The sequence below is a fragment of the Rhinoraja longicauda genome, chromosome 38 (assembly GCF_053455715.1).
Source record: "Rhinoraja longicauda isolate Sanriku21f chromosome 38, sRhiLon1.1, whole genome shotgun sequence".
NCBI lineage: Eukaryota > Metazoa > Chordata > Chondrichthyes > Rajiformes > Arhynchobatidae > Rhinoraja > Rhinoraja longicauda.
Genome location: NC_135990.1, coordinates 2,370,579 through 2,397,592, shown reverse-complemented (window position 1 = coordinate 2,397,592; position 27,014 = coordinate 2,370,579). Strand labels below are relative to the sequence as shown.

The window sequence follows — 27,014 nt, the reverse complement described above, 5'->3', positions numbered from 1 at the left end:
AATTTAATAACTCTTGTCCTTAACGTGCCAGACCCGTAGTCTGCTGTACTTAATTGTTACCCAGACCTGTAGCCTGCTGGTCATGTGTCACCCAGACCTGTAGCCTGCTGGTCATGTGTCACCCAGACCCGTAGCCTGCTGGTCATGTGTCACCCAGACCCGTAGCCTGCTGGTCATGTGTCACCCAGACCTGTAGCCTGCTGGTCATGTGTCACCCAGACCCGTAGCCTGCTGGTCATGTGTCACCCAGACCTGTAGTCTGCTGGTCATGTGTCACCCAGACCTGTAGCCTGCTGGTCATGTGTCACCCAGACCTGTAGTCTGCTGGTCAATTGTTTTCTTGTTCAATTTACACGAAATACAACGATCCAATTAATATATAGTAATCTCTCTTACCATAAGTTGTCTTCTATAGAAACCTCGGAGGGAACCAGATCGACCGCAGACGAGGTAGCACGGTGTTCCCGGGAACTTTACTCAGAAGTTCAGACACAACGGATCCGATAGTGCACTTTACTCCCTTCAAGGTCCCGGTCAAACCACAGCCACTGACTCAGTCTTTGGTGACGGTTCCGTCGAGATCCTGCCGACTACGCCAATTGTTAAAGTTCGATTCTTAAGACAGACAACAATACCATAAAGTGGTAAAACATTAGAGTCTTTATCACGCCAGTGGGAGTGGGAGAGCTACAACTAGTATGCTTGCACACTAGCAGTCACTCGAGGACACCACTCACTCACAGAGTGTTTCAGCAGCACATTTATACACCAAATACAATAGGTTTTACAAATGTCCACAGAACCAGATACCCCACACGGGTGGTCTTGCAAGAGGATAGGAGTTCGATTAATCATCACCCACTACGATTGACCATGTCCGAAGTCATTAGTTCAGTCTACTAACATAAACACATCTTCCTGGTGCTCAGCTTTACGGTGGTTGTAAAGGGGCTCATTCTACTCTCTGCTCTTCCTTAGTATCCGTTCCCTTTCCTTTGTAATTTTACAACATCCCCTTATTAATCACAAGCTGGCAACCCCACAGAGATAGCCTTGCAGGCATCTGAGGTATGCAATCTAATTTCATGACAGATCATCTTCCTGTAGCATTTGGTCACATACACCTTAACCCTTAAATCCCCTTTCTCCTTTACAGTGCAACGTCTGTAGAATGGTCTGGAAAGTATCATCTAGGATACGCTAGGAACACATTCAATGTCATTATCTTTGTATCCCGTTTCTTGCAGAACTGAGAAGTTGCAATCTAGTGTAGACACCAAATGCTGGAGTAATTCAGCGGGACAGGCAGCATGTCTGGAGAGAAGGAATGGGTGACGTTTCGGGTCGAGACCCTTCTTCAGTCTGAGTTACTCCAGCATTTTGTGTCTACCTTCAATTTAAAGCAGCATCTGCAGTTCTTTCCTACACAGTTGCAATCTAGTATCAGGTATTAACATATTAAGCATCCTTACCTTTGTACTCTATTGCGTTCGGAACCAAGAAGTCATGACTTTTATATAATGTAAGAATAAAATAGAGATCCTGTAATTAATACATCAATCTACCTCATCTTTTTGGAGTATAAATGTCCTACTGTACTGACTTAACTTTGGAAGGTGGACACAAAATGCTGGAGTAGCTCAGCGGGTCAGGCAGCATCTCTGGAGAGAGGAGATGGGTGACGTTTCGGGGCGGGATGCCCCCTCCCCTGACATCAGTCTGAAGAAGGGTCTCGACCCGAAACGTCACCCATTCCTTCTCTCCCGAGATGCTGCCTGTCCCGCTGAGTTACTCCAGCATTTTGTGTCCACCTTCAATTTAAACCAGCATCTGCAGTTTTCTTTCCTACACAACGGCGTGCAGCGTAGGTTCACTAGGTTAATTCCCGGAATGGCGGGACTGTCATATGTTGAAAGACTGGAGCGACTAGGCTTGTATGCACTGGAGCGGTGTACAGCGGTGTACAGCGCCAGAGACCCGGCTTCGATCCTGACCACGGGTGCTTGTTTCTGTGTAGTTTGTACGTTTAGAAGGATGAGAGGAGATCTTATCGAAACGTATAAGATTATTAAGGGGTTGGACACGTTAGAGGCAGGAAACATGTTCCCAATGTTGGGGGAGTCCAGAACAAGGAGCCACAGTTTAAGAACAAGGGGTAGGCCATTTAGAACTGAGACGAGGAAAAACTTTTTCAGTCAGAGAGTTGTGAATCTGTGGAATTCTCTGCCTCAGAAGGCAGTGGAGGCCAATTCTCTGAATGCATTCAAGAGAGAGCTAGATAGAGCTCTTAAGGATAGCGGAGTCAGGGGGTATGGGGAGAAGGCAGGAACGGGGTACTGATTGAGAATGATCAGCCATGATCACATTGAATGGCGGTGCTGGCTCGAAGGGCCGAATGGCCTCCTGCACCTATTGTCTATTGTCTATTGTCTAACTTAACTTTGGAGTTGTGATCGCAGCCTTTGATTGAGACACTTCTCCCCTTGGGCAAGTACAATAAACCAGCATCTGCACTTCCTTCCTGCACAGGCATTCCTTTGTGATTGTTACCCACACTCATCTCTCACCTGTTTTTAAAGGTCGAAGTAAAAGTGGTGACCACAGACCATGCAAAACACTTCTATGACCCCGGAGATATTGCTGCTGAAATATATAGCGACACAGATGAGTGGGAGGTAATTATTTTATTCTATATTTTTTTTAAGTTGTGCAAATAAAACAAGCAAGAGAAGTTCCTTCAAAGTAAAACTTTTAAAAGAGTGTGTATGTATAAGTTATCTCTTGTCTTCTTTGGATACAGCTGCTTAAATTGCATTTTATACTAACGGAATATTTAGAGTTTAGAGATGCAGTGTGAAGACAGCCGCAACGAGTCCACACCGACCAAGAATCACCCGTACACTAGTTCCATGTTATCCCACTTTTCCATCCCACACACGACGGGCAATTTACAGAAGCCAATCAACCTACAAAGCTGCACGCCTTTGGATTGCAGGGGGAAACCAGAGCAGCCGGAAAAAACCCACGCGGTCACTGGGAAAACGTGTGAACTCCACACAGACCGCACAGGGCAGCACGGTGGCGCAGCGGTAGAGTTGCTGCCTTACAGCGAATGCAGCGCCGGAGACCCGGGTTCCATCCTGACTACGGGCGCCGTCTGTACGGAGTTTGTACGTTCTCCCCGTGACCTGCGTGGGTTTTCTCCGAGATCTTCGGTTTCCTCCCACACTCCAAAGACGTACAGGTATGTAGGTTAATTGATTGGGTAAAATGTAAAAATTGTCCCTAGTGTGTGTAGGATAGTGTTAGTGTGCGGGGATCGCTGGGCGGCGCGGACTCGGTGGGCCGAAGGGCCTGTTTCCGCGCTGTATCTCTAAATCTAAATCTAAATGAGTTTCAAATGAAACAACTTATCTGATTAGTGAACGATGATTTTGAATTGTGATAATTGTTTTATTCACAAAATGCTGGAGTAACTCAGCAGGTCAGGCAGCATCTCGGGAGAGAAGGAATGGGTGACGTTTCGGGTCGAGACCCTTTTTCAGACTGATGTCAGGGGGGCGGGACAAAGGATATAGGTGGAGACAGGAAGATAGAGGGAGAACTGGGAACGGGGAGGGGAAGAGAGGGACAGAGGAACTATCTAAAGTTGGAGAGGTCGATGTTCATACCACTGGGCTGCAAGCTACCCAGGCGAAATATGAGGTGCTGTTCCTCCAATTTCCGGTGGGCCTCACTATGGCACTGGAGGAGGCCCATGACAGAAAGGTCAGACTGGGAATGGGAGGGGGAGTTGAAGTGCTCGGCCACCGGGAGACCAGTTTGGCCAACGCGGACCGAGCGCAGGTGTTGAGCGAAGCGATCACCGAGCCTGCGCTTGGTTTCGCGAAGTAAATAAGTTGACATCTGGAGCAGCAGATGCAATAGATGAGGTTGGAGGAGGATTAATAGTTCAACAATACACCTCTAACCCACTAATTATACCCCTTCCCATATGTCTAAAGCACCATGGACTGCTAGAAACATAAAGAATTAACAATTAACAAAGAAGTAATTGTTAATGCCCTGGCAGTCCTTGCACCACCTGCTCACTCTTGTGATTTTGCCCGACCATCAGTTGCTGCAAATGGGTGGTGGACCTTTACAACGTGGTGTTTGTGCTACTTCACACACGGTCTCTTTGTTCCCCCTCTAGATGTGGAAGCAGAAGACAGATCCTGTCCTGCACATTGAGCTGAGAAGGTGGGCAGATCTCATGGTGATCGCCCCTTTGGATGCCAACACCCTGGGGAAAATAGCCAGCGGCATCTGTGACAATTTATTGGTAAGCTAAACTGATCGTGGCGATCTGCTTTAGATGATGTGTCAAGAGTGATTTATTTGTCATATGTACTGAAATGGAACAATTAGATTCTTACAGCATCACAGCAGGTTGTACACAGAACTGAATAGATAATATAATAAACATTGAATAAAAAGAAGACTCATTTAGTGCAAAAAAGCAAAATAAAGCCCAAAGTCCCTCGTGCAACCAAGGCAGTTAGTAGTTTTGAGTTTAATTTGATAGCCTTTAATAGCCTGATGACTGTAGGGAAGAACATGCCGAGCTTCCTAAGCCTTCTGAGAAGTAGAGGTAATGTGTAGGAAGGAATTGCAGATGCTGGTTTAAACCGAAGATAGACACAAAAAGCTGGAGTAACTCAGCGGGACAGGCAGCATCTCTGGAGAGAAGGAATGGGTGACATTTCGGGTCGAGACCCTTCTTCAGACTGAAAGTCACACGAAAGTGAAACGAGAGATTTAGACGTGATGTGGAGAGATGTAGAACAATGAATGAAAGGTATGCAAAAAGGTAACGATGATAAAGGAAACAGGCCATTGGAAGCTGTTTGTCGGGTGAAAATGAAAAGCTGGTGCGACTTGGGTGGGGGAGGGATGGAGAGAGAGGGAATGCCGGGGCTACCTGAAGTGAGAGAAATCAATATTCATACCACTGGGCTGTAAGCTGCCCAAGCGAAATATGAGATGCTGTTCCACCAATTTGCGTTTAGCCTCACCCTGACAATGGAGGAGACTGAGGACAGAAAGGTCAGTGTGGGAATGGGAAGGGGGATTAAAGTGTTTAGTAACCAGGAGATCAGGTCAGTTCAGGCGGACTGAGCGAAGGTGTTCAGCGAAACGATCGCCCTGTCTAGGTTTGGTCTCGCTGATGTATAAGAGTCCACATCTTGAACAACGGATACAGGAGATGAGGTTGGAGGAGGTGCAAGTGAACCTCTTCCTCACCTGAAAGGACTGTCGGGGTCCCTGGATAGAGTCGGGGGAGGAGGTATAGCAACAGGTGTTGCATCTCCTGCGGTTGCAGGGGAAGGTACCTGTGAAGGGGGTAGTTTGGGTGGGAAGGGATGAGTTAACCAGGGATTTGCAGAGGGAACGGTCTCTGCGGAAGGCAGAAATGGGTGGGGATTGGAAAATGTGGCTCGTGATGGGATCCCATTGGAGGTGACTAACATTTCAGAGGATTATGTGTTGCATGCGACAGCTGATGGGGTAAAAGGTAAGGACTAGGAGGACTCTGTTGCGACTCGGGGGAGGGGGAGCAAGGGCGGAGCTGCGGGGTACTGAGGACACACGAGTGAGAGCCTCATCTTTGATGGGGAGAGGGGAACCCCCGTTTTCTAAAGAATGAGGACATCTCGGATGATTTTTAGATTTAGAGATACAGCGCAGAAACAGGCCCTTCGGCCCACCGGGTCCGCGCCGCCCAGCGATCCCCGCACACTAACACTATCCTACACCCACTAGGGACAATTTTTACATTTGCCCAGCCAATTAACCTACAAACCTGTACGTCTTTGGAGTGTGAGAGGAAACCGATGATCTCGGAGAAAATGCACGCAGGTCACGGGGAGAACGTACAAACTCCGTACAGACGGCGCCCGTAGTCAGGATCGAACCTGAGTCTCCGGCGCTGCATTCGCTGTAAGGCAGCAACTCTACCGCTGCGCCACCGTGCCGCCCACGGATGTCCTGGTATGGAAGCGGCTGTGTGCTTCCTGCGGCATTGCTTCTCCGTGGCTAGTCTAGGACCGATGTACCAGCAGTTCAAAGCACTTCATTGGGCTCACTAGTTCTTTAAATGCACTGCTGTGCCTCCCAGTGAGACTGTGGCCAATGTTGGGTGCTGTTGAGGATGGTGAATTGTGAGCTACTGCAAGAAAAATGTTCCCCATGTTGGGGGAGTCCAGAACCAGGGGCCACAGTTTAAGAATAAGAGGTAGGCCATTTAGGACTGAGATGAGGGGGAACAAAATTCACCCAGAGAGTTGTGAATCTGTGGAATTCTCTGCCACAGAAGGCAGTGGAGGCCAATTCGCTGGATGTTTTCAAGAGAGAGTTAGATTTAGCTCTTAGGGCTAACAGAATCAAAGGATATGGGGAGAAGGCAGGAACGGGGTACTGATTTTAGATGATCAGCCACGATCAAATTGAATGGCGGTGCTGGCTCGAAGGGCCGAATGTCCTACTCCTGCACCTATTTTTCTATGTTCTATGTTTCTGCTGTTATTGTGAAATGGAGGTTTCCTCCTTTGCTCGGCCTTGTAGCAGAGGCTTCATGCAGAGCATGTCACTTTGCAAATGCTCAAACTGATCACTGTTTTCATGTCGAAGGTATTTATTTCACAAAATGCTGGAGTAACTCAGCAGGTCAGGCAGCATCTCAGGAGAGAAGGAATGGGTGACGTTTCGGGTCGAGACCTTCTTCAGACTGATGTCAGGGGGCGGGACAAAGGAAGGATATAGGTGGAGACAGGAAGATAGAGGGAGATTTGGGAAGGGGGAGGGGAAGAGAGGGACAGAGGAACTATCTAAAGTTGGAGAATTCAATGTTCATACCACTGGGCTGCAAACTGCCCAGGCGAAATATGAGGTGCTGTTCCTCCAATGTCCGGTGGGCCTCACTATGGCACTGGAGGAGGCCCATGACAGAAAGGTCAGACTGGGAATGGGAGGGGGAGATCGGCTCGGCCACCGGGAGATCAGATTGGCCAACGCGGACCGAGCGCAGGTGTTGAGTCAGCTTGTTGTGGATAACTCCATGGCTTTCAAAAAAAAAGGGACATCTACTTTTGGAAAGGACCAGATATCCTTTCTGTTCCTTTATCATGAATTTTACCATTTACTTCTTGGTTTCACTTCTCGTTTTGGCTTGCTATATTTCTGCTGTTGCTTGGTTTCATGTATATTTTCTGCGTATTCGCTGTCTGCTTCCCTCTTTGGCTTCCTGTCATTCCTCTGGCATGCTGCCTTGCCCAATGCTGTGATGGCACAGACCTCTGCAGCACTCTGCAGCCAATGGCCAGTGTTGGAATTGAAATCTGAAAAGTTAGAAAATTTACCATAACTCTCTTATATTCCCCTGTTGACACAGTGGGCAGCACGGTGGCGCAGCGGGTAGAGCTGCTGCCTCACAGCGCCAGAGACCCGGGTTCAATCCTGACTTCAGGTGCCATCTGTGTGCAGTTTGCACGTTCTCCCTGTGACCTTGTGGGTTTTCTCTGGGTGCTCCAGCTTCCTCCCACATCTCAAAAGCTGTGCGGCTTTGGAGGTCAATTGGCCTCTGAACGGCCCTCGGTTTGTACGGAGCGGATGAGAAAGTGGGATAACATGGAACTATAGTGTGACCAGTGGTCGGCATGGACTCGGTGGGCCGAAAGGACTTGTCTCCACATTGTATCTCAAAATTTAAAAATAACAAATGTTGTCAATAGTCAATTTATTTGTCACATACACATAAATGTGCAGTGAAATGAAAAATTACCCACAGTTCAACAATAAGACCAATAAGAATAATCAATAAAAATGCAATAACACATACAATCATAAACCAACACCAAACAAAAGAAACATCCATCACAGTGAGTCTCCTCCAGTCACCTCCTCACTGTGATGGAAGGCCAGAATGACTTTTTCTCTCCCCTGCCGTCTTCTCCCGCGGTCAGGCTGTTGGAGTTGCCAACTCGGGGCGGTCGGGGCTCCCGACATTTTTGCTCCATAACATTTTTGTCCATAAATGTTTTCTCCATATCATTTGTTCTGGTTGAGGATATCGTTCATCATTCATCATTCATCATTATTACTTCTATGTTCTGACACATTTTCACAACATGACCACCTTTGGTTCTTCCAGTATAATGTCCAGGGGCAATCTGTCCTGGGTAGTCCCTCTGTTCATTATTTTTCTTCCCTCCTCCTTCACAGTATCCGCGGACAATATAACAGTAACAGGCAATCCACCTGCCCATCATGTGTAGGAAGAAGCTGCAGGTGCCGGTTTAAACTGAAGACAGACACAAAAAGCTGGAGTAACTCAGCAGGTCAGACAGCATCTCTGGAGAAAAGGAATAGGTGACATTTCGGGTCAAGGCCCTTCCTCAGACTAAGAAGGTTCTTTACCTGAAACATCACCCATTCCTTCTCTCCCGAGATGTTGCCTGACCCACTGAGTTACTCCAGCATTTTGTGTCTACCTTCGATTTAAAACAGCATCTGCAGTTTTTTTCCTACCTGTCCATCATAATCTCTTCCATGGTTCTGGTTAACTTAGAGTCATCGAGGAATACAGCACGGAAACAGGCCCTTCGGCCCAACCTGTCCGTGCCGGCCAGCATGCCTCATCTACACCAGTTCCACCTGCCTGTGTTTGGCCCGCATCCTGCTCAACTTTTCCTGTCCATGTACCAGACCAAATGCCTTTTAAATGCTGTTATAGTATCTGCTTCAACTACCTTCTCTGGCAGCTCGTCCCCTACACCCACCACCCTCTGAGTGGGAAATGGGGAATATGGGAATGTAGAAATATTGACCTGAAATCTTGACTCTCTTTTCTAATTCCACTATAACATTGCAGTGCCGGGTGTCTGCCAGAAGAGGGCGCAACCTCACCACTGTGACCTGGAGCTCATGGTGTGTTGGCTTGGTTGGGCAAACAGGATCACTACTTTTAAGTAGAAAGAAGGAACTGCAGATGCTCAGTTTAGTTGAAAGATACAGCGTGGAAACAGGCCCTTCTGCCCACTGAGTCCACGCCGACCAGCGATCACCTGTACGCTAGCTTTATCCTACACACTAGGGACAATTCTATAGAAGCCAATTAATCTACAAACCTTCTTAATGCCTTAAGAAGAGCATTCTTAAACACTGCACAAATAACTGATCAGGTACGATATCAAACGTATGAACAATGTGGTTCAGATTCAGACTTGCCTGTGCAAGGGGTGGTGTCAGTAACTAGAGAATAGATTTTGCGATGAAGACTTTCTTCAGCCTTGCTAATATTTAGTTGGGCGGATTTTTTTTGATTGTTCTGAACTGTACGCCAGACCAACCTGTGGGAGGAAACAGGAGCACCCGGAGAAAAGCCACGCAGGTCACGAGGAGAACGCACAAACTCCGTACAGAGAACACCCATAGATAGGATCAAACCTGGGTCTCTGGCGCTGTAAGGCAGCAACTTTACCGCTGCACCTCCGTGGTTTACAAAAGAGAACACAATGTGCTGGACTAACTCAGCGGGTCAGGGGTAGCATCCGTGAAGAACATGGAGAGGTGACGTTTTGGGTTGAGCTCCTTAATTACACAGACTGTAGTGTTGTAGTTTGTGACCTATTAACAGAAACAGTCAGACAACCGAGTTCGGTTAACCTCTTTATTATACACCCAGGTGGGAGAGAGCCTAGGCACCGGAGCGTTCAGAAACGCTCAGGCAGCTAGTGTGGCCTCTCTCTCCGAAAACTCACATACACACACACTTTATACCCGTAATACATGTGCCAGTACTTTTCCATCGCTGCCTTATACGGCAGGTTTACAATGTCCTATAAATCTTTATGTCCTTTGGGACCTCCGTGTCCGTCGTGACCTACGTGTCCTCCATAGTCTTGGGAATAAAGGGCAGTCCATGTGGCAAGTTGTTCTTCTTAACGTATCAAAGCTTCGAACGCCGGTTGCTGATATCAAACAGATGCGATCAGCCACAAACCGCGCTACATGCTGACAAACAGGATCCCTGGGATGGCAGGACTTTCATACGAAGAAAGACTGGATAGACTCGGCTTGTACTCGCTGGAATTTAGAAGACAGGGGGGATCTTATAGAAACATCTAAAATTCTTAAGGGATTGGAGAGGCTAGATGCGGGAAGATTGTTCATGATGTTGGGGAAGTCCAGAACCAGGGGTCACAGCTTAAGGATAAGGGGGAAGTCTTTTAGGACCGAGATGAGAAAACATTTCTTCACACAGAATGGTGAGTCTGTGGAATTATCTACCACAGAAGGTAGTTGAGGCCAGTTCATTGGCTATATTTAAGAGGGAGTTAGATGTGGCCCTTGTGGCTAAAGGGATCAGGGGGTATGGAGAGAAGGCAGGTACAGGTTACTGAGTTGGATGATCAGCCATGATCACATTGAATGGTGGTGCAGGCTCGAAGGGCCGAATGGCCTACTCCTGCACCTATTTTCTATGTTTCTATGCCTCAGCAATATAACCAAGCTGGAATCTTTTACACTCCTGCAATAGCACCCACATAGCTGCTCACCCAATGTTGACCCTTACATTGAGGAGAAGGGGGGGAAGAAAGTGGGGAGCGAGGAGGGACAGGACAAGGCATGGCAGGTAATAGGTGAACACAGATGAGAGGGGGGGGGGTGGTCGATGGATAGGCAGATGGTTGGGGAATGACCACAGATGTAATGGACAATGGGGGGACCGCCGTGAAGGAGGGGGGAGGGGGGAAACAAAGGGGGGAACTGGCGTGGGGGGGAATTATAACTTTGTCAGCACCCTTAATGTGGCGACTATTTGCATACCTCGAGAGTGCAAGCAAAGAATTTCATTGTGACTTGTCGCATGTGACAATAAAGTTTTCCATTCAATTCAATACATAAAAAACACAAACTATCCCCATACCAAGCACCCTTGCCACTCATGTGGCCCCCGGGGTGATGTCACTTCCCTTGCCACTCATGTGGCCCCCCCGGGGTGATGTCACTTCCCTTGCCACTCATGTGGCCCCCGGGGTGATGTCACTTCCCTTGCCACTCATGTGGCTCCCGGGGTGATGTCACTTCCCTTGCCACTCATGTGGCCCCCCCGGGGTGATGTCACTTCCCTTGCCACTCATGTGGCCCCCCGGGGTGATGTCACTTCCCTTGCCACTCATGTGGCTCCCGGGGTGATGTCACTTCCCTTGCCGCTCATGTGGCCCCCGGGGTGATGTCACTTCCCTTGCCACTCATGTGGCCCCCCCCCGGGGTGATGACACTTCCCTTGTTTGATGGGTGTCCCCATCAGACTCTGCCCCCCAATGTCTAGCCGTGGAAGGACCCTAGCCTGTGGTCCTCCCCCACAGAGCCTTGGCGTTGGCTGCACCGAGCTTCAGTGCGTCCCTCAACACGTACTCTGGCGTCTGGAGCAGGCCAGTCGCCAACATTCCCTGACTTCACAACATTCCCGACGGACATCTCACTCTGCTGGGAGACCAACAAGTTCTGGGCCGACCAAAGTTGATGATCTTCCAGCAGCACTCGAAGCCTGTCTCCGAATGTGACCCAGTGTGGCAATAAAGAAACTACAACTATTGTCCTACACAGCGATTCTCCTCATCTTCAGCTCTTGATAACGCTGCGCCCAGTTCCCACAGCCTGCTTGTTATTCTTGGAGGCAGACCACAAACATCTGGTGTCTGTTATTCTTTCCTATCTTGTTCAAGGTCCCCTTTCTCATCCAAGAATTAACAACAAGCTGGCTGTACACAATTTCAGTTCTCTTGTCTGCTTAAAGATATGAACTATTGTAAGCACAGTACAATCTTTTAAATGAGACATTAACTCACCCAGAAGTTCCTGCGGATCGAGAAGAAAGTGTGAGATACTTAACACAAAATAATGCAGAAAGGTTTCATTAGCAGAGCTTGTACATATATTTTACTGTGTAGGAAGGAACTGCAGATGCTGCTTTAAACCGAACATAGACAAAAAGCTGGAGTAACTCAAGGGGTCAGGAGAATCTCTGGAGAGAAGGAATAGGTGACGTTTCGGGTCGGGACCCTTCTTCAGACTGAGAGTCTGGGGAAAAGGAAATGAGAGATATGGATGGTGATGTAGAGAGATTATAGAACAGATGAATGAAAGACACTCCAAACCATAGAAGGGAAGAATAAGTCATATTTTTCCTCGGTAAATTTGCTTTTGCATGAACGTTCTAACCTTGACTAATAATTATATGAAATCGTTTTCTACCTACACCAATGCTGTGTGTTTTATCATCTTGACAAATTATTGACCACCCTCAACTTTATTTATCCTCAGCAGTGTTGGCCAATTCCTCAAATCCATTTTGTATCCATTCTTTGTTTTTTTTTCTCCCCTAAACTCAAAGAAGTGTAATGCCCAAAGTCCAATTCTTCAAGGGAAATTATCCACAAAATAACACGCAGTGCTGGAGTAAATTCACGGGTCAGGAAGCATCTCTGGAGGACATGGTTTACCAATTATCCCACAAACCCACACGTCTTTGGGATGTGGGAGGAAACCTACGTGGTCACAGGGAGAACGTACAAACTCCACACAGGCAGCACTTAAGGTTGGGATCGAACCTGGGTCTCCGGAGTTGTGAGGCAGCAGCTCTACCCGCTGCACCTCTGCAGCACACGTCTTTTCAAAATTATCCTTACGTGTCTCACAACTATAGGGGGAAAAAACTGCAGATGCTGGTTTAAATCGAAGGTAGATACAAAATGCTGGAGTAACTCAGCGGGTCAGGCAGCATCTCGGGAGAGAAGGAATGGGTGACGTTTCGGGTCGAGATCCTTCTCTCCCGAGTTGCTGCCTGACCCACTGAGTTACTCCAGCATTTTGTGTCTATGTGTCTCATAACTAACCGTAAAACTTTAATCATGTGTCCTGGACTTGTTTTTCCTATTCATAAAAAGATTGTGTGCATAACGAGGCTGTTGGCTTCAAGGTAGTTGGATAAAGTTAGTAAAGAGGGACACGCTGGTGTGATTTAAAGAGATTTGTACATCCGTTAACGGTGAAGTGGGATGGTGGGGACAGTTGTGGGTTTGAGATCACATGGGAGAATCTGAGGCTCCTGTGTACAGGGGAGGCTTGGCAGAACTACGTGTGCCTTGTGAAGCACACTGTCAACCCTCCCGTTATCCATTAGATTGTGTGCATGCCTTCAATTACAGGCTTGTGGATATTCCCAGGTTCACTCACTCATTAATTGGCAGGGTAAAATTAAAACAAAATATTTAATCGTGAACATCGAGTACACTTGGTCATTTACAAGAAAATGATAAGAAAGACTGTTTTGTGTTCTCCTCCCCCATATCACTGACCTGGAGCGACTGAAGTTAAGTATCTAGCAGTGGCTACAACTCATGCCAAAACGAACTCTCAATCGAGACCCTAAGGACACGGGTTTAAGGTGAGGGGGAGAAAGATTTAATAGGAACCCGAGGGGTAACTTTTTTACACGTGCTCAGTGTCTTTAAAGCACAGAATAATTACAACACATGATGAAGGGGATTTTAAGCATTTTTCAGCACGACCTCTCCCTATTCCTTGCTGTCTCCTTGAAGCTTTGCAATCCTCTTGCCCAGAGTAGGGGAATCGAGGACCAAAGGACATGGGTTCAAGGTGAAGGGGAAAAGATTTCATAGGAATCTGTAGGGGTAACTTTTTTACAGTGTCTTTAAAGCACAGAATAATTACAACACATGATAAAGGGGATTTTAAGCATTTTTAAGCACTCTACCTCTCCCTATCCTTGAAGCTTTGCAATCCTCTTTCCCAGAGTAGAGGAATCAAGGACCAGAGGACATAGTCAAGTCAAGTCAAGTCAATTTTATTTGTATAGCACATTTAAAAACAACCCACGTTGACCAAAGTGCTGTACATTTGATTAGGTTCCAATAGAAAAAAAATGAAAACATACAGTAGTACGCAAACAGTTCACAGCGCCTCCTCAATGAGCCTCAAACGCTAGGGAGTAGAAATATGTTTTGAGCCTGGACTTAAAGGAGTCGATGGAGGGGGCAGTTCTGATCGGGAGAGGGATGCTGTTCCACAGTCTAGGAGCTGCAACCGCAAAAGCGCGGTCACCCCTGAGTTTAAGCCTAGACCGTGGGATAGTGAATAGCCCCAAGTCGGCCGATCTGAGGGACCTGGAGTTAGAGAGGGGGGTTAGAAGATTTTTGATGTGGGGGGGGAGTGTCCATTTAGGGCTTTATACGTGAATAGGAGGAGCTTGAAGTTGATTCTGTACCGTACAGGGAGCCAGTGGAGAGAGGCCAGAATCGGGGTGATGTGGTCCCTTTTACGGGTACCCGTCAGGAGTCTCGCTGCGGCGTTTTGGACCAGTTGCAGGCGGGACAGGGAAGATTGGCTGATCCCAGTGTATAGGGAGTTGCAGTAGTCTAGGCGGGAGGAAATGAAAGCGTGAATGATTTTTTCTGTGTCGTCGAATTTGAGGAAAGGTTTGATTTTAGCTATGGTTCGAAGTTGGAAGAAACTGGCTTTTACCACAGCGTTGACTTGCTTATCAAATTTTAATGCAGAGTCAAATATCATGCCGAGGTTTTTGACATGCGGTTTGACTAGGCAGGATAGGCTTCCAAGACTGCCTGTTATCAATTTGATGGAGTCGGGGGGGCCGAATAGGATGACCTCAGACTTGCTCTCATTTAATTGGAGGAAGTTCTGTGCCATCCAACATTTTATGTCCTCAAGGCAGTGTGAGAGGCTGTTTAAATTTGACTGGTTGTTGGGTTTCAGGGGGAGGTAAAGCTGAGTGTCATCGGCATAGCAGTGGAAAGAAATGCCGTGCCTTTGAATGATTTGGCCAAGGGGGAGCATGTATAGAGAGAAGAGAATGGGGCCTAGGATTGAGCCTTGTGGAACTCCGCAGGAGAGGCTAGCTGGAGCAGAGGAATAACTGCCTATGTTGATGGCGAAACTCCTATCTTTGAGGTACGAAGCGAACCAGCTCAGGGCAGTGCCATCAATGCCAACCGCGTACCGGAGACGGTCAATAAGGATGGTGTGGTCCACTGTATCGAATGCTGCGCTGAGGTCGAGAAGGAGCAGGATTGCACAGTCGCCGGTGTCGATGGCGAGAAGCAGGTCGTTGTGTACCTTCAACAAGGCAGACTCTGTGCTGTGGTGGGCTCTGAAACCTGACTGGAAACTTTCCAGGATGGTGTTTTGGTGCAGGTAGGGCACTAATTGGTTAAGGATTGCCTTTTCAAGGACTTTTGACAGGAATGGCAGTTTGGAAATGGGTCTGTAGTTGCTAGGCAAGGTGGGGTCTAGGTTAGGTTTTTTCAGTAGGGGCTGGACCACCGCGTGCTTGAAACTGGTTGGAACAGTGCCAGTGGCCAGAGAACTGTTGATAATAGAGAGGATGCTGGGACCAGCTATTGCAATGACATCCTTCAGAAGGGCAGTGGGGGCAGGATCAAGGGGGCAGGTTGCAGGTTTCATAGCGGAGATAAGCTTTGCAAGGGAGGATAGAGTGACGGGTTGGAAGCAGTCCAATTTAGATGAACAGACTAGTGAGACAGCTAGGTCACGGGTGGGAGGGGAAATGTTCATTCTAATATTCTCAACTTTGTTGGTGAAAAATTTAGCGAATTCTTCGCACTTAGCAGGGGACCCAACTAAGCTGGTACTGGGGGTGGGACACATGACAGAGGTAATTGTTCTAAATAGGACCTTGGAGTTATGAGAGTTTTTGGAAATAAGGTCGGAGAAGTATTGTGCTCTAGCAGACTTTACTGCTTCCTGGTATTTGAGAAGATTGTTTCTCAGAATTTCGAAGGAAATTTGAAGCTTGTCACATTTCCATCTCCTTTCTGATTTTCTGCACTCCCTTCTTAGGGCTTTGGTGGTGTCATTGAGCCACGGCCGACCTTTGGGCTTAGGCTTTTTCATTTTAAGGGGAGCGATAGAATCCAGGATGGAAGAGCAAGTGATATTAAATAAAGAGGCGAGATCCTCAGTGCTGAGATGGGGGGGAGAGGCCTCAATAGTGCAGATGTTGGGGGCAGCTGTGAGAGCCTCGGAGAATTTACTGGCAGTCAATGAATTTATGTCGCGGGAGTAGCGAACAGGGAGATGAGATTTTGCGGGAGATAAAGGCAGAGATGCGTCAAAAGTGATAGCGCTGTGGTCCGATAGACAGGCTTCAGTAGTTTCAATGTTGTTGATTGGGAATCCGGACGATAACACTAGGTCGAGAGTATGGCCTAACTTGTGAGTGGGTCCCGTGGTGTGAAGAGTCAGATTGAAGGACTCAACCAGGTGCATAAATTCACTCACAAGAGGCTTAGTGGGACAGCAAACATGAATATTAAAGTCACCAAGAATCATGATCCGGTCACATTTGGGCAAAATGCTAGAAATCAGATCAGCAAATTGGGTGATGAAGTCCTTATGCAATTTTGGTGGGCGATACACAAGAACAATTAAGAGGGGGTAGGCTAGGCCTACTTTAATTAGTTGCACCTCGAAACTGGAGAAATGATCAGCGTTCAGGAGGCGGCAGTTGAAATGTTTCTTAAACACTGGCTAAGCCCCCACCGCGTCCGGAGAGCCTAGGCGAGGTGAAGAAGTGACAGTTATCAGGACAGAGTTCCACGAGTGGAGCAAGCTCACCAGGGTTAAGCCAGGATTCTGTGAGCAGTAGGAAGTCCAATCCACGGGTGATGAAGAAGTCGTTGAGGATGAAAGTCTTGTTTTGGAGGGATCTTACGTTGATCAGGGCCACTTTAGTAGGGACAGTAGGGACAACAGGTGAGCTTCGGTCCGGTAGCGGCTCCCACGCCAGCCGGCGGAGGTTCAGGGAGACCACGCCGCTGCGCTTCACAGATGGCCTGGCTGGGAGCCCACGGGCCGGCAGTCCAGGGACCGGGATGATCGGTCGAAGAGCGGCATACCTGAGCTCGAGGGAGCGCCGGTGGATGGAGCTGTAAGGTCGACCAGGTCCGACTTCGCAGCGCTGGGCGAGGTAGGCCGCTGTTGGATGAGCGCGGGCGAGGTTTTTTAAATTTTCGAAAGTTCCCGCGCGTTTACCCCGCCTCCTAGCGCGGTGCGTGCGGCGGTGGATGTAAGGCTGGGCCCGCACATCTACCGGGAGTTCATCGAGGAGCGATCGCTGGAAGAAACTTTGTCCGGGACCTGGACTGAAGAAGTCGACGACGGAGGGTCGGATCAACAGGAGGGTTCGGCGGTCGTAAACTAAAGTGGCTCGAAGAACACTACGATATCCAGGTGAGCGACGACAGGCAGCCAAACACAACGGTGCGGCCATCTTGAACATAGGTTCAAGGTGACGGGGAAAAGATTGAATAGGAATCTGAGGGGTAACATTTTCACACATAGGATGTTGGGAGTATGGAACGAGCTGCCAGAGGAGTCTGAAGAAGGGTCTCGACCCGAAACGTTGCCCATTCCTTCTCTCCTGAGATGCTGCCTGACCTGCTGAGTTACTCCAGCATTTTGTGAATAAATACCTTCGAGCTGCCAGAGGAGGTAGTTGAGGCAGGGACTATCCCAACATTTAAGACACAGTTAAGACAGGTTCATGGATAAGACAGGCTTGGAGGGATACGGACCAAACGCAGGCAGATGGGACTAGTGGAGCTGGGACATGTTGGCCGGTGTGGGCAAGTTTCCACGCTGTATCACTCTATGATTTACCATAAAGTAGCATTACAGTGACGACACTTGCTGGTTGATGTGTGACATGGCAGCGTGCAGAGAGTGCTATGGATTCTCCTCCACCTCACTGAAAGTTCCTCACACGGACAAAACACAAGCTGATAAACCACAGCGAATAAGAATAGTTTCACTAGAGGCTGGTGAACGTATGGACCCATCTGCCAGAGGAGGTAGTTGAGGCAGATACTATAGCAGCATTTAAAAGACACTGAATAAGGTGTGTGGATAGGAAAGGATTAGATGGAACACAAAATCCTGGAGTAAGTTCTGGAGGAGATGGATGGGCGATGTTTCGATTTCACTTTCCTTGTCCTCAGGGATGCTGCCTGACCCGCTGAGTTACTCCAGCATTACTTTGTGTTCTATGCAAGATTCTGGCATCTGCAATTCCTTGTGTCTAAGGTCGAAAGGGAAATGGGCCAGACACGGGCAAATGTGACCAGCTTGGAGAGGACATCTTGGTCGGTGTGGACCAGTTGGAATGAAGGGCCTGTTTCCGTGTTGTATGACTCTGTGACTGACTTAGTTCAGTCCTTTGCTGAGGCCACACAATGTTACTGAACACCTAGTGTGAGTGTGAAGGCTTTTTTAATGTTTTGGATTGATGTTGTCTTTGTGGTAAGTGCTGTAATTGGTCACAGGGCTAATCGTTCTGATCAGTCATATTTTTCTGTGCCTGACATAGACCTGTGTAGTGCGAGCGTGGGATCTGAAGCGGCCACTACTGTTCTGCCCAGCCATGAACACTGTAATGTGGGAGCACCCCATCACAGCCGTACACGTCCACACCCTGAAGAGCTTCGGTTACATTGAAGTGCCCTGCATCGTGAAGAAACTGGTTTGTGGAGATGAAGGTGAGTGAATTCTCCCTCCCTGTACCAATGTTGGGCTATTTACATGGCACTGTTAATGACCCAAGAATACTTGGGTTGAAAGGTAGTAATGTAGCAAATGTTAAGGATGATTTGCACACTGTTTACCTTTAGCTTTGTTATTGTCATGTGTACTGAGGTACAATGCACCTTTTTGTTTTGCATGCTAGTCAATTGATCAGATAACACTATATTCTGCCCTGTATCTTCTCCTTTGCTCCACTATTGCACTTCAGTTTGACGATTGTATTTATGTATCGTATGGTACCATTGAACCATACATAAATACAATCAAGTCAAACTCATGTACAATAGGTAGAGCAAAGGGGAAGATACAGAGTGCAGAATATAGTTCTTAGCATTGTAGCGCATCAGTTCCAATGTCCGCACTGGAGTAGAGGTGAATCGGACAGTACCCTAGCTTATGGAACCAGTACCCTAGTTCAGAAGCCTGGTAACAGAGGGGGAAGAAGCCATGCCTGATTCTGGTGGTGTGCGCTTTCAAGCTTCTGTACCTTCTGCCGGATGGGAACAGGGGGAAGAAGGAATGACAGTAACATTCAAACACAACTCCCTGCTGAAGGCTGAGTCTGAAGAAGGGTCTCGACCCGAAACGTCACCCATTCCTTCTCTCCAGAGATGCTGCCTGGCCCGCTGAGTTACTCAAGCATTCTGTGTCTAACTTCTAATAGCATAATACGTTTTTAATCTTGATTGAAGGATAAATAATTGGCAGGTAAGCAGGAAGAAAGGAGCATATGCTGGCATATTCATTGAATATCTTTGTAATCATTAGCAATTTTGGACAGATCTGGAGAATGGATCACAACAGGTCAGGTCAAAATAATTCATTAAGTTTGAATTGAAACCAGATTTACAGTTTACTTCATGGAACTGCAAATCAAACTCTGCTTTTGTTTTTATTGATTCTTTGTACAAATTTATTTGATTTTTAATTGTATTTTTTTCAAGTCAGGAGTGTTTTATTGTCATATGTCCCGAAACGGAACAATGTAATTCTTACTGCAGCAACATAACAGATCAGTGAGTGTAGGCAGGAACTGCAGATGCTGATTTACACCGAAGATAGACACAAAATACTGGAGTAACGCAGCAGGTCAGGTGAAAAGGAATGGTTGACGTTTCGGGTCGAGACCCTTTTTCAGACCGAGACTCAGTGGAGAGGGAAACGAGAGGTATGTAAATGTACAGAACTAGTCAGAGCCGGCACTGATGACCAAAGAGCCCACAATGATCCATTGTTGGCTTATGGAGGTTTAGTTTAGAGATACAGCACGGAAACAAGCACTTCGGCCCATTGGGTCCACGCCGACCAGCGATTACCATGTACACTAATACTATCCTACACACGAGGAACGATTTACAATCTTTACAAGGCCAATTAACCGCACGTCTTTGGAGTGTGGAAAGAAACCAAAAGACCTGGAGAAAACCCACACGGTCACAGCAACAACATACAAACTCCATACAGACAGCACCCGTAGTCAGGATTGAACCCGGGTCCAAGACACTGCTAAGCAGCAATTCTCCTGTGCTGCCCTGAATGACTAGGGTGGGGGAGGGACAGAGAGAGAGGGAATGCAAGTGTAACTTGTAATTAGAGAAATCAATATTCACACCACTGGGTTGTAAACTGCCCAAGCGAAATAACTGTAAATCCCCAGATGTCGAGTTACATTGTCACCCTGTCTGATACTGACTGCTGTGTTTTGCTCCTCTTGTAGGTAAAGGGGGAATGGCAGAAATATCAACAATCATAGAGAAAGTGCAAGAGTGCCTGGAACAATTGCAAAGCCAAGGCCTGACAGCTCAGCAGCAGCAATAAACAGCAATCCACACAGCCCTGAGACAAGTTGCTGTCATATGACTGGCCTCAGAAACTACCCTTATTCTTCGGAGCTGTCCTGTAATTCCTCAGTAAGTGTGTAGGTCCCACTTCAAGTGAAATGATGTACCTCTGACATTATACGTTTGCAGATGACACTAAAGTGGGTGGTACTGACGGCAGGGGAAGAGAAAAGACGTTCTGGCCTTCCATCACAGTGAGGAGGTGACTGGAGGAGACTCACTGTGATGGATGTTTCTTTTTTTGTTTTGTGTTGGTTTGTGGTTGTGTGTGTAATTGCTTATTTTATTACTCTTATTGTTGGACTGTGGGTAATGGAATTTCGTCCAGAAGACTTGGTTTTTTTTGAATGACAATAAAGGCTATTCTGATTCTGATTCTATTGCAGCTTGTGAAGATGGCCATCGATGATTAAAGCATGGTCTTGACCAGTTGGCCAAGTGGGCTGAGGAATGGTTCATGGATTTTAGGGAAGTGTTGCATTTAGGGAAGTTAAACTACGGTAGGACCTTCTCTGAATGGCTGGGCTCTGGGTAGTGTTGTAGACCAGAGAGATCTAGGAGTTTGGGTACACAGTTCCTTGAAATTTGCATCGCCGGTAGATAGGGTGATTAAGAAGGCTTTCAGTACATTGGCCATCATCAGTCAGATGTTTGAGTATAGAAGATAGACACAAAATGCTGGTAATCGGGAGAGTTTGGGCAGGCTAGGACTTTATTCCTTGGAGCGCAGGAGGCTGAGAGGCGATTTTATAGAGGTGTATAAGATGATGAGGGGAACAGGTAAGGTAGACGCAAGGCCTGAAGGAAGGTCCCGACCTGAAACGTCACCTATCCACTGACACGGCCTCCACAGACTTCTGTGGCAAAGAATTCCACAGATTCACCACCCTCTGACTAAAGAAATTCCTCCTCATCTTCCTGAAGGAACGTCCTTTAATTCTGAGGCTGTGACCTCTAGTCCTAGACTCTCCCACTGTGATGTGGAAGATTTAAAGGCACACTCCAGGGGATTATTGTGCATCAATGTGGCAAGAATCGTCACAGGAGGCGTGTCCACCATGTAATGGAAGGTAAAGCAAGAGCAATGGTTTTAAGTAGGACACACAAAGGTTAGCATAGTAACTAGGGTTTTTGTGGTCAGTGCTGTTTCCTGTAGATAAGTCTTTTTTTGATTCGGTATAAGACTAACCAGCATTTGGTTAGGAGATTAGAACAGTCAGGATGTGGGTACGGGTATGAAGCCACGTTGTGAGATACGTGGCTTAAACAGATCACAAAATGCTGGAGTAACTCAGTGGATCAGGCAATACTTGGAGAACATGGATAGGTGACGTTTCTAGTCAGAACTATTGTTCAGTTTAGACAATAGACAATAGGTGCAGGAGGAGGCCATTCGGCCCTTCGAGCCAGCACTGCCATTTAATGTGATTCATGGCTGATCATTCTCAATCAGTACCCCGTTCCTGCCTTCTCCCCATACCCCCTGACTCCGCTATCCTTAAGAGCTCTATCTAGCTCTCTCTTGAATGCATTCAGAGAATTGGCCTCCACTGCCTTCTGAGGCAGAGAATTCCACAGATTTACAACTTTCTGACTGAAAAAGTTTTTCCTATTCTTCATTCTAAATGGCCTACCCCTTAATCTTAAACTGTGGCCCCTGGTTCTGGACTCCCCCAACATTGGGAACATGTTTCCTGCCTCTAATGTGTCCAACCCCTTAATAATCTTATACGTTTCGATAAGATCTCTCATCCTTCTAAATTCCAGTGTATACAAGCCTAGTCGCTCCAGTCTTTCAACATATGACAGTCCCGCCATTCCGGGAATTAACCTAGTAAATCTACGCTGCACGCCCTCAATAGCAAGAATATCCTTCCTCAAATTTGGAGACCAAAACTGCACACAGTACTCCAGGTGCGGTCTCACTAGGGCCCTGTTAGTTTAGAGATACAGTGCTGAAGCAGGCGCTTGGGCCCATGTAGTCCACGCCGACCAGCCATCCCCGCACACTAACACCATCCGACACACACTCGGAACAATTTGCAATTATACCAAGCAAACTAGCCTACAAAGCTGCACGTCGTTGGAGTGTGGGAGGAAACCGGAGCACCCGGAGAAAACCCTCACGGGAAGAACTTACAAACTCTGTACAGGGAGTACCGGTAGTCAGGATCGAACCCAGGTCCCTGGTGCTGTGAGGAAGCAACTCTACTGCTGCGCCCAGGCGGTATATTTACTTCTTGAGTTGTTACACTGCACCAAGTGGGAATGTTAGTGTTCTGGTTTGTAACTGGTGCATACAGCAATTAAACACTCGTGACTCGTGACTCTTGGAAACTCAGCTCAGGGACATCGACTGCACAGGCAGCCCTGATGCGCTTCAACAGAACCAGGGTGGAGGATGAACGTCTGCCTGGTGGGACGAGTAAGTTGTAAAAATTGTCCCGAGTGCGTGTGGGTCAGCGTGGACTCGGTGGGCCGAAGGGCCTGTTTCCGCGCTGGATCTGTAAATTCTAGACTGGTGTTGCCAGTCAGTGAATTCACTCACGGGCCATTAGGAGGGGCTGCAGTCACAAACATGGGCAGGGTGGGGTGGTTACTGGTGTACACACTGTGTGTGATGTTCTGTACACACCCAGTAGCAAATGTCATACATAATACACCACATGTATCAATGCAATAGACAATAGGTGCAGGGGGAGGCCATTCGGCCCTTCGAGCCAGCACCGCCATTCAATGTGATCATGGCTGATCATTCTCAATCAGTACCCCGTTCCTGCCTTCTCCCCATACCCCCTGACTCCGCTATACTTAAGAGCTCCATCCAGCTCTCTCTTGAATGCATTCAGAGAATTGGCCTCCACTGCCTTCTGAGGCAGAGAATTCCACAGATTCACAACTCTGACTGAAAAAGGTTTTTCCTCATCTCCGTTCTAAATGGCCTACCCCTTATTCTTAAACTGTGGCCCCTTGTTCTGGACTCCCCCAACATTGGGAACATGTTTCCTGCCTCTAACGTGTCCAACCCCTTAATAATCTTAATCTTATACGTTAAGGAATAAGAATATTGCCTGCTTTCTCAAGGTAAACAATATTGAAGCCTCTTTCAAGGCCACTAACCTCACATTAAATAGACACAAAAGGCTGGAGTAACTCAGCAGGTCGGACAGTATCTCATAAGATCATGAGAGGAGGCCAATCCACTGGATGTTTTCAAGGGCGAGTTCGATATAACTCTTACGGCTAACGGAATCATGGGATATGGGGAGAAAGCAGGAACAGGGCACTGATTTTGGATGATCAGCCATGATCATATTGAATGGCAGTGCTGGCTCAAAGGGCTATTCCTGCACCTATCTTCTATGTTTCTATCATAAGTGAAAAGAGCAGAATTAGGCCATTCGGCCCATCAAGTCTACTCTGCCGTTCAATCATGGCTGATCTATCTCTCCCTCCTAACCCCATTCTCCTGCCTTCTCCCCATAACCTCTTGACACCCGTACTCTGGATAAGTACTCTGGAGAAAAGGAATAGGTGACGTTTCAGATCTCCGAGAAAACCCATGCGGGTCACGGGGAGAACGTACAAACTCCGTACAGGCAGCACCCGTGGTCGGGATGGAACCCGGGTCTCCGGCGCTGCAATTGCTGTAAAGCAGCAACTCTACCTCAGCACAAAACTCCTGCACTTTTTAAGAATTTGTCAATGGAGTGGTTTAGATAAGGCTACTTACTGGTTTAGACCTGGTTTAGATAAGGCTACTTACTGGTTTAGACCTGGTTTAGATAAGGCTACTGTGAACCACGGCAGGCTGGCCTGGATGAGCCTTTTTTTCTTTCACTGCAGCAGGTTTATCATCACAGGGAGTGAAGGGAGGGGAGGAATGTAGAGATAGAACACCAGGCACCTTGCTGACAGCTTGTCTAAACACAGACAGCATGTCTGATCTAGTTGGTCGCTTGTGTGAACTTTAGAATACTTCCACAGGGAAAGGAGGTTGCACACTCTACACATTCCTCCCTAAGGATTTATGATAGAACATAGGTGCAGGAGTAGGCCATTCAGCCCCTCGAGCCAGCACCGCCATTCAATATGATCATGACTGATCATCGAAAATTACTGCCCCATTCCTGCTTTCCCCCATATCCCTTGAGTCCCTTAGACTTAAGAGCTATGTCTAACTCTCTCTTGAATACATCCAGTGACTTGTCCTCCACTGCCTTCTGTGGCAGAGAATTCCACAGATTCACAACTCTCTGGGTGAAAAGGTTTTTCCTCATCTCAGTCCTAAATGGCCTGCCCCTTATTCTTAAACTGTGGCCCCTGGTTCTGGACTCCCCCAACATCGGGAACATTTTTCCTGCATCTTTCCCGTCCAATCCCTTAAGAATTGTACATGTTTCTATTAGATCTGCTCTCATCCTTCTAAATTCCAGTGAATACAAGCCCAGTCGACCCATTGTACAATACAATACGATAGAACTTTATTTATGTAGGAAAAGAACTGCAGATGCTGGTTTAAACCGAAGATAGACACAAAATGCTGGAGTGACGCAGCAGGACAGGCAGCATCTCTGGACAGAAGGAATAAGTAGAACTTTATTTATCCCAGGAGGGAAATTGATCTGCCAACAGTCATAAAACACAACAAGATACATGAAATTAAAGTGACGAATGGAAAGGATTGGGGATGTGCAAAGATTGTGGTGGGGGAGGGGGGAGTCAGTCTCAGTCTACCCCACGACAGAAGGGGGAGGAGTTGTACAGTTTGAGAGCCACAGGGAAGAAGGATCTCCTGTGGCGTCCTGTGCTGCATCTTGGTGGGACCAGTCTGTTGCTGAAGGTCCTCCTCAGGTTGACCAGAGTGTCATGGAGGGAGGGGGTGAGCTGTATTGTCCAGGATGCTCTGCAGTTTGAGGAGCATCCTCCCCTCCAAGACCCCCTCCCATGAATCCAACTCCACCCCCAGGACCGAGCCAGCCTTCCTGATGAGTCTGTTCATTCTGTTGGCATCCTCGGCCTTTGCCCTGCTGCCCCGGCGACAGTGGAGGACAAGTCACTGGATGTCTTCCCACGACAGCGAAGAAGATGGCACTGGCCACCAGCGATTGATGGAACCTTTGAGTCAATGAATCCCACTCATTCACGATTAATAATCACACAGGCATTTTCTCTGCCTCACGCCTCTGCGTGGGTTTTCTTTGGTTTCCTCCCACACTCCAAAAAATGTTCAAGTTTGTAGGTTAATCGGCTTGTAAATCCTCGCTCGTGTGTGTAGGATGGTGCTAATGTGCGGGGGTCGCTGGTCGGTACGGACTCGGTGGGCCGAAGGGCCTGTTTCCACGCTGTATCTCTAAACTAAACTACTAAACTAAACATCGTAGGTATTTATTCACAAAATGCTGGAGTAACTCAGCAGGTCAGGCAGCATCTCAGGAGAGAAGGAATGGGTGACGTTTCGGGTCGAGACCCTTCTACAGACTGAACATCGTGGGCTGATGGGCCTGTTCTTGTGCTGCATTGCTGGATATTCTGTTTTTAACTGCACCTATGCAAGTCTCCACCGGAATGCCATAGATCACCGGTTCTTGTTATGTCTCAGTTTGGGCTATTCTTGGCAACAAACCTCAACAGGCCAAGATGAGTTGGTGGAAACTCGACCCAGCCACAAGCAGACACAGTTTCAACATTAGCTTGAATGTGGTCGCTCACATTGAGGGTGTCACAAGAGTCAGTGGCTGAGCGATAATCTTTGGTGACAAGAAGCCCACTTATTCAACCCTGTGTCTAAAGCGCCACTCTGACTGAAATACGTGGAAAATACCCCTGATTGATATTATCATTTTAACCTGGGGCCACGTACTCTCTGTGGATGTGCTTGTTGTTGATATCTTGTTTAGACTGGTTTACAATCTAATTTTTAAGGTCATTTGGGGACCTTCTGAATGTTTAGGTTTAGACCGAAGATAGACATAAAAAGAGGGTCGAGACTAGTCTTCACTGGTTTAGGCTGATTATTGTCACCTGTACCAAAATACAGAGAAAAACTTTATTTTGCGCACTATCCAATTAAATCGGAAGTTGTCTCGACCTGAAACGTCACCCATTCCTTCTCTCCAGAGATGCTGCCTGATCCGCTGAGTTACTCCAGCATTTTGTGTCTATCTTCGGATAATACTGCACATACTGTCGATACAATCAGGCCAATCTCAAGTACAACAGGTAGAGAAGTGGGAAAAATGCTGGGTGCAGAATATAGTTCTCAGCATTGTAGTGCAACAGTTCCAGAGATATGGGAGAGATGAATCTGACAGTACCTAGTTTGTGGAAGGTCTATTCAGAAGCCCAATATCAGAGGGGAAGAAGCAACCTTTGCAATCAAGCAAGGAGTTTCAATTGACCCACTTAATAAATAATATTTTTAATTAATTAACACAGATGTACATATATATATATCTGTACACCCGAGATGCTGTCTGATCAACT

General features: G+C 47.3%; 1 protein-coding gene across 1 annotated transcript in view; it reads left to right on the top strand.

Annotated features, from left to right (window-relative positions):
- Nucleotides 1–20,903, top strand: part of ppcdc (phosphopantothenoylcysteine decarboxylase) — a 30,277-nt gene extending 9,374 nt beyond the window's left edge. Inside the window, exons 2-5 of the mRNA XM_078429757.1 lie at nt 2,580–2,675; nt 4,196–4,324; nt 18,473–18,641; nt 20,405–20,903. Coding sequence (XP_078285883.1) covers nt 2,580–2,675; nt 4,196–4,324; nt 18,473–18,641; nt 20,405–20,505 — 495 coding nt within the window. The 3' untranslated portion in view covers nt 20,506–20,903. The remainder of the gene's footprint in view (nt 1–2,579; nt 2,676–4,195; nt 4,325–18,472; nt 18,642–20,404) is intronic.
- Nucleotides 20,904–27,014: the final 6,111 nt, after the last annotated feature.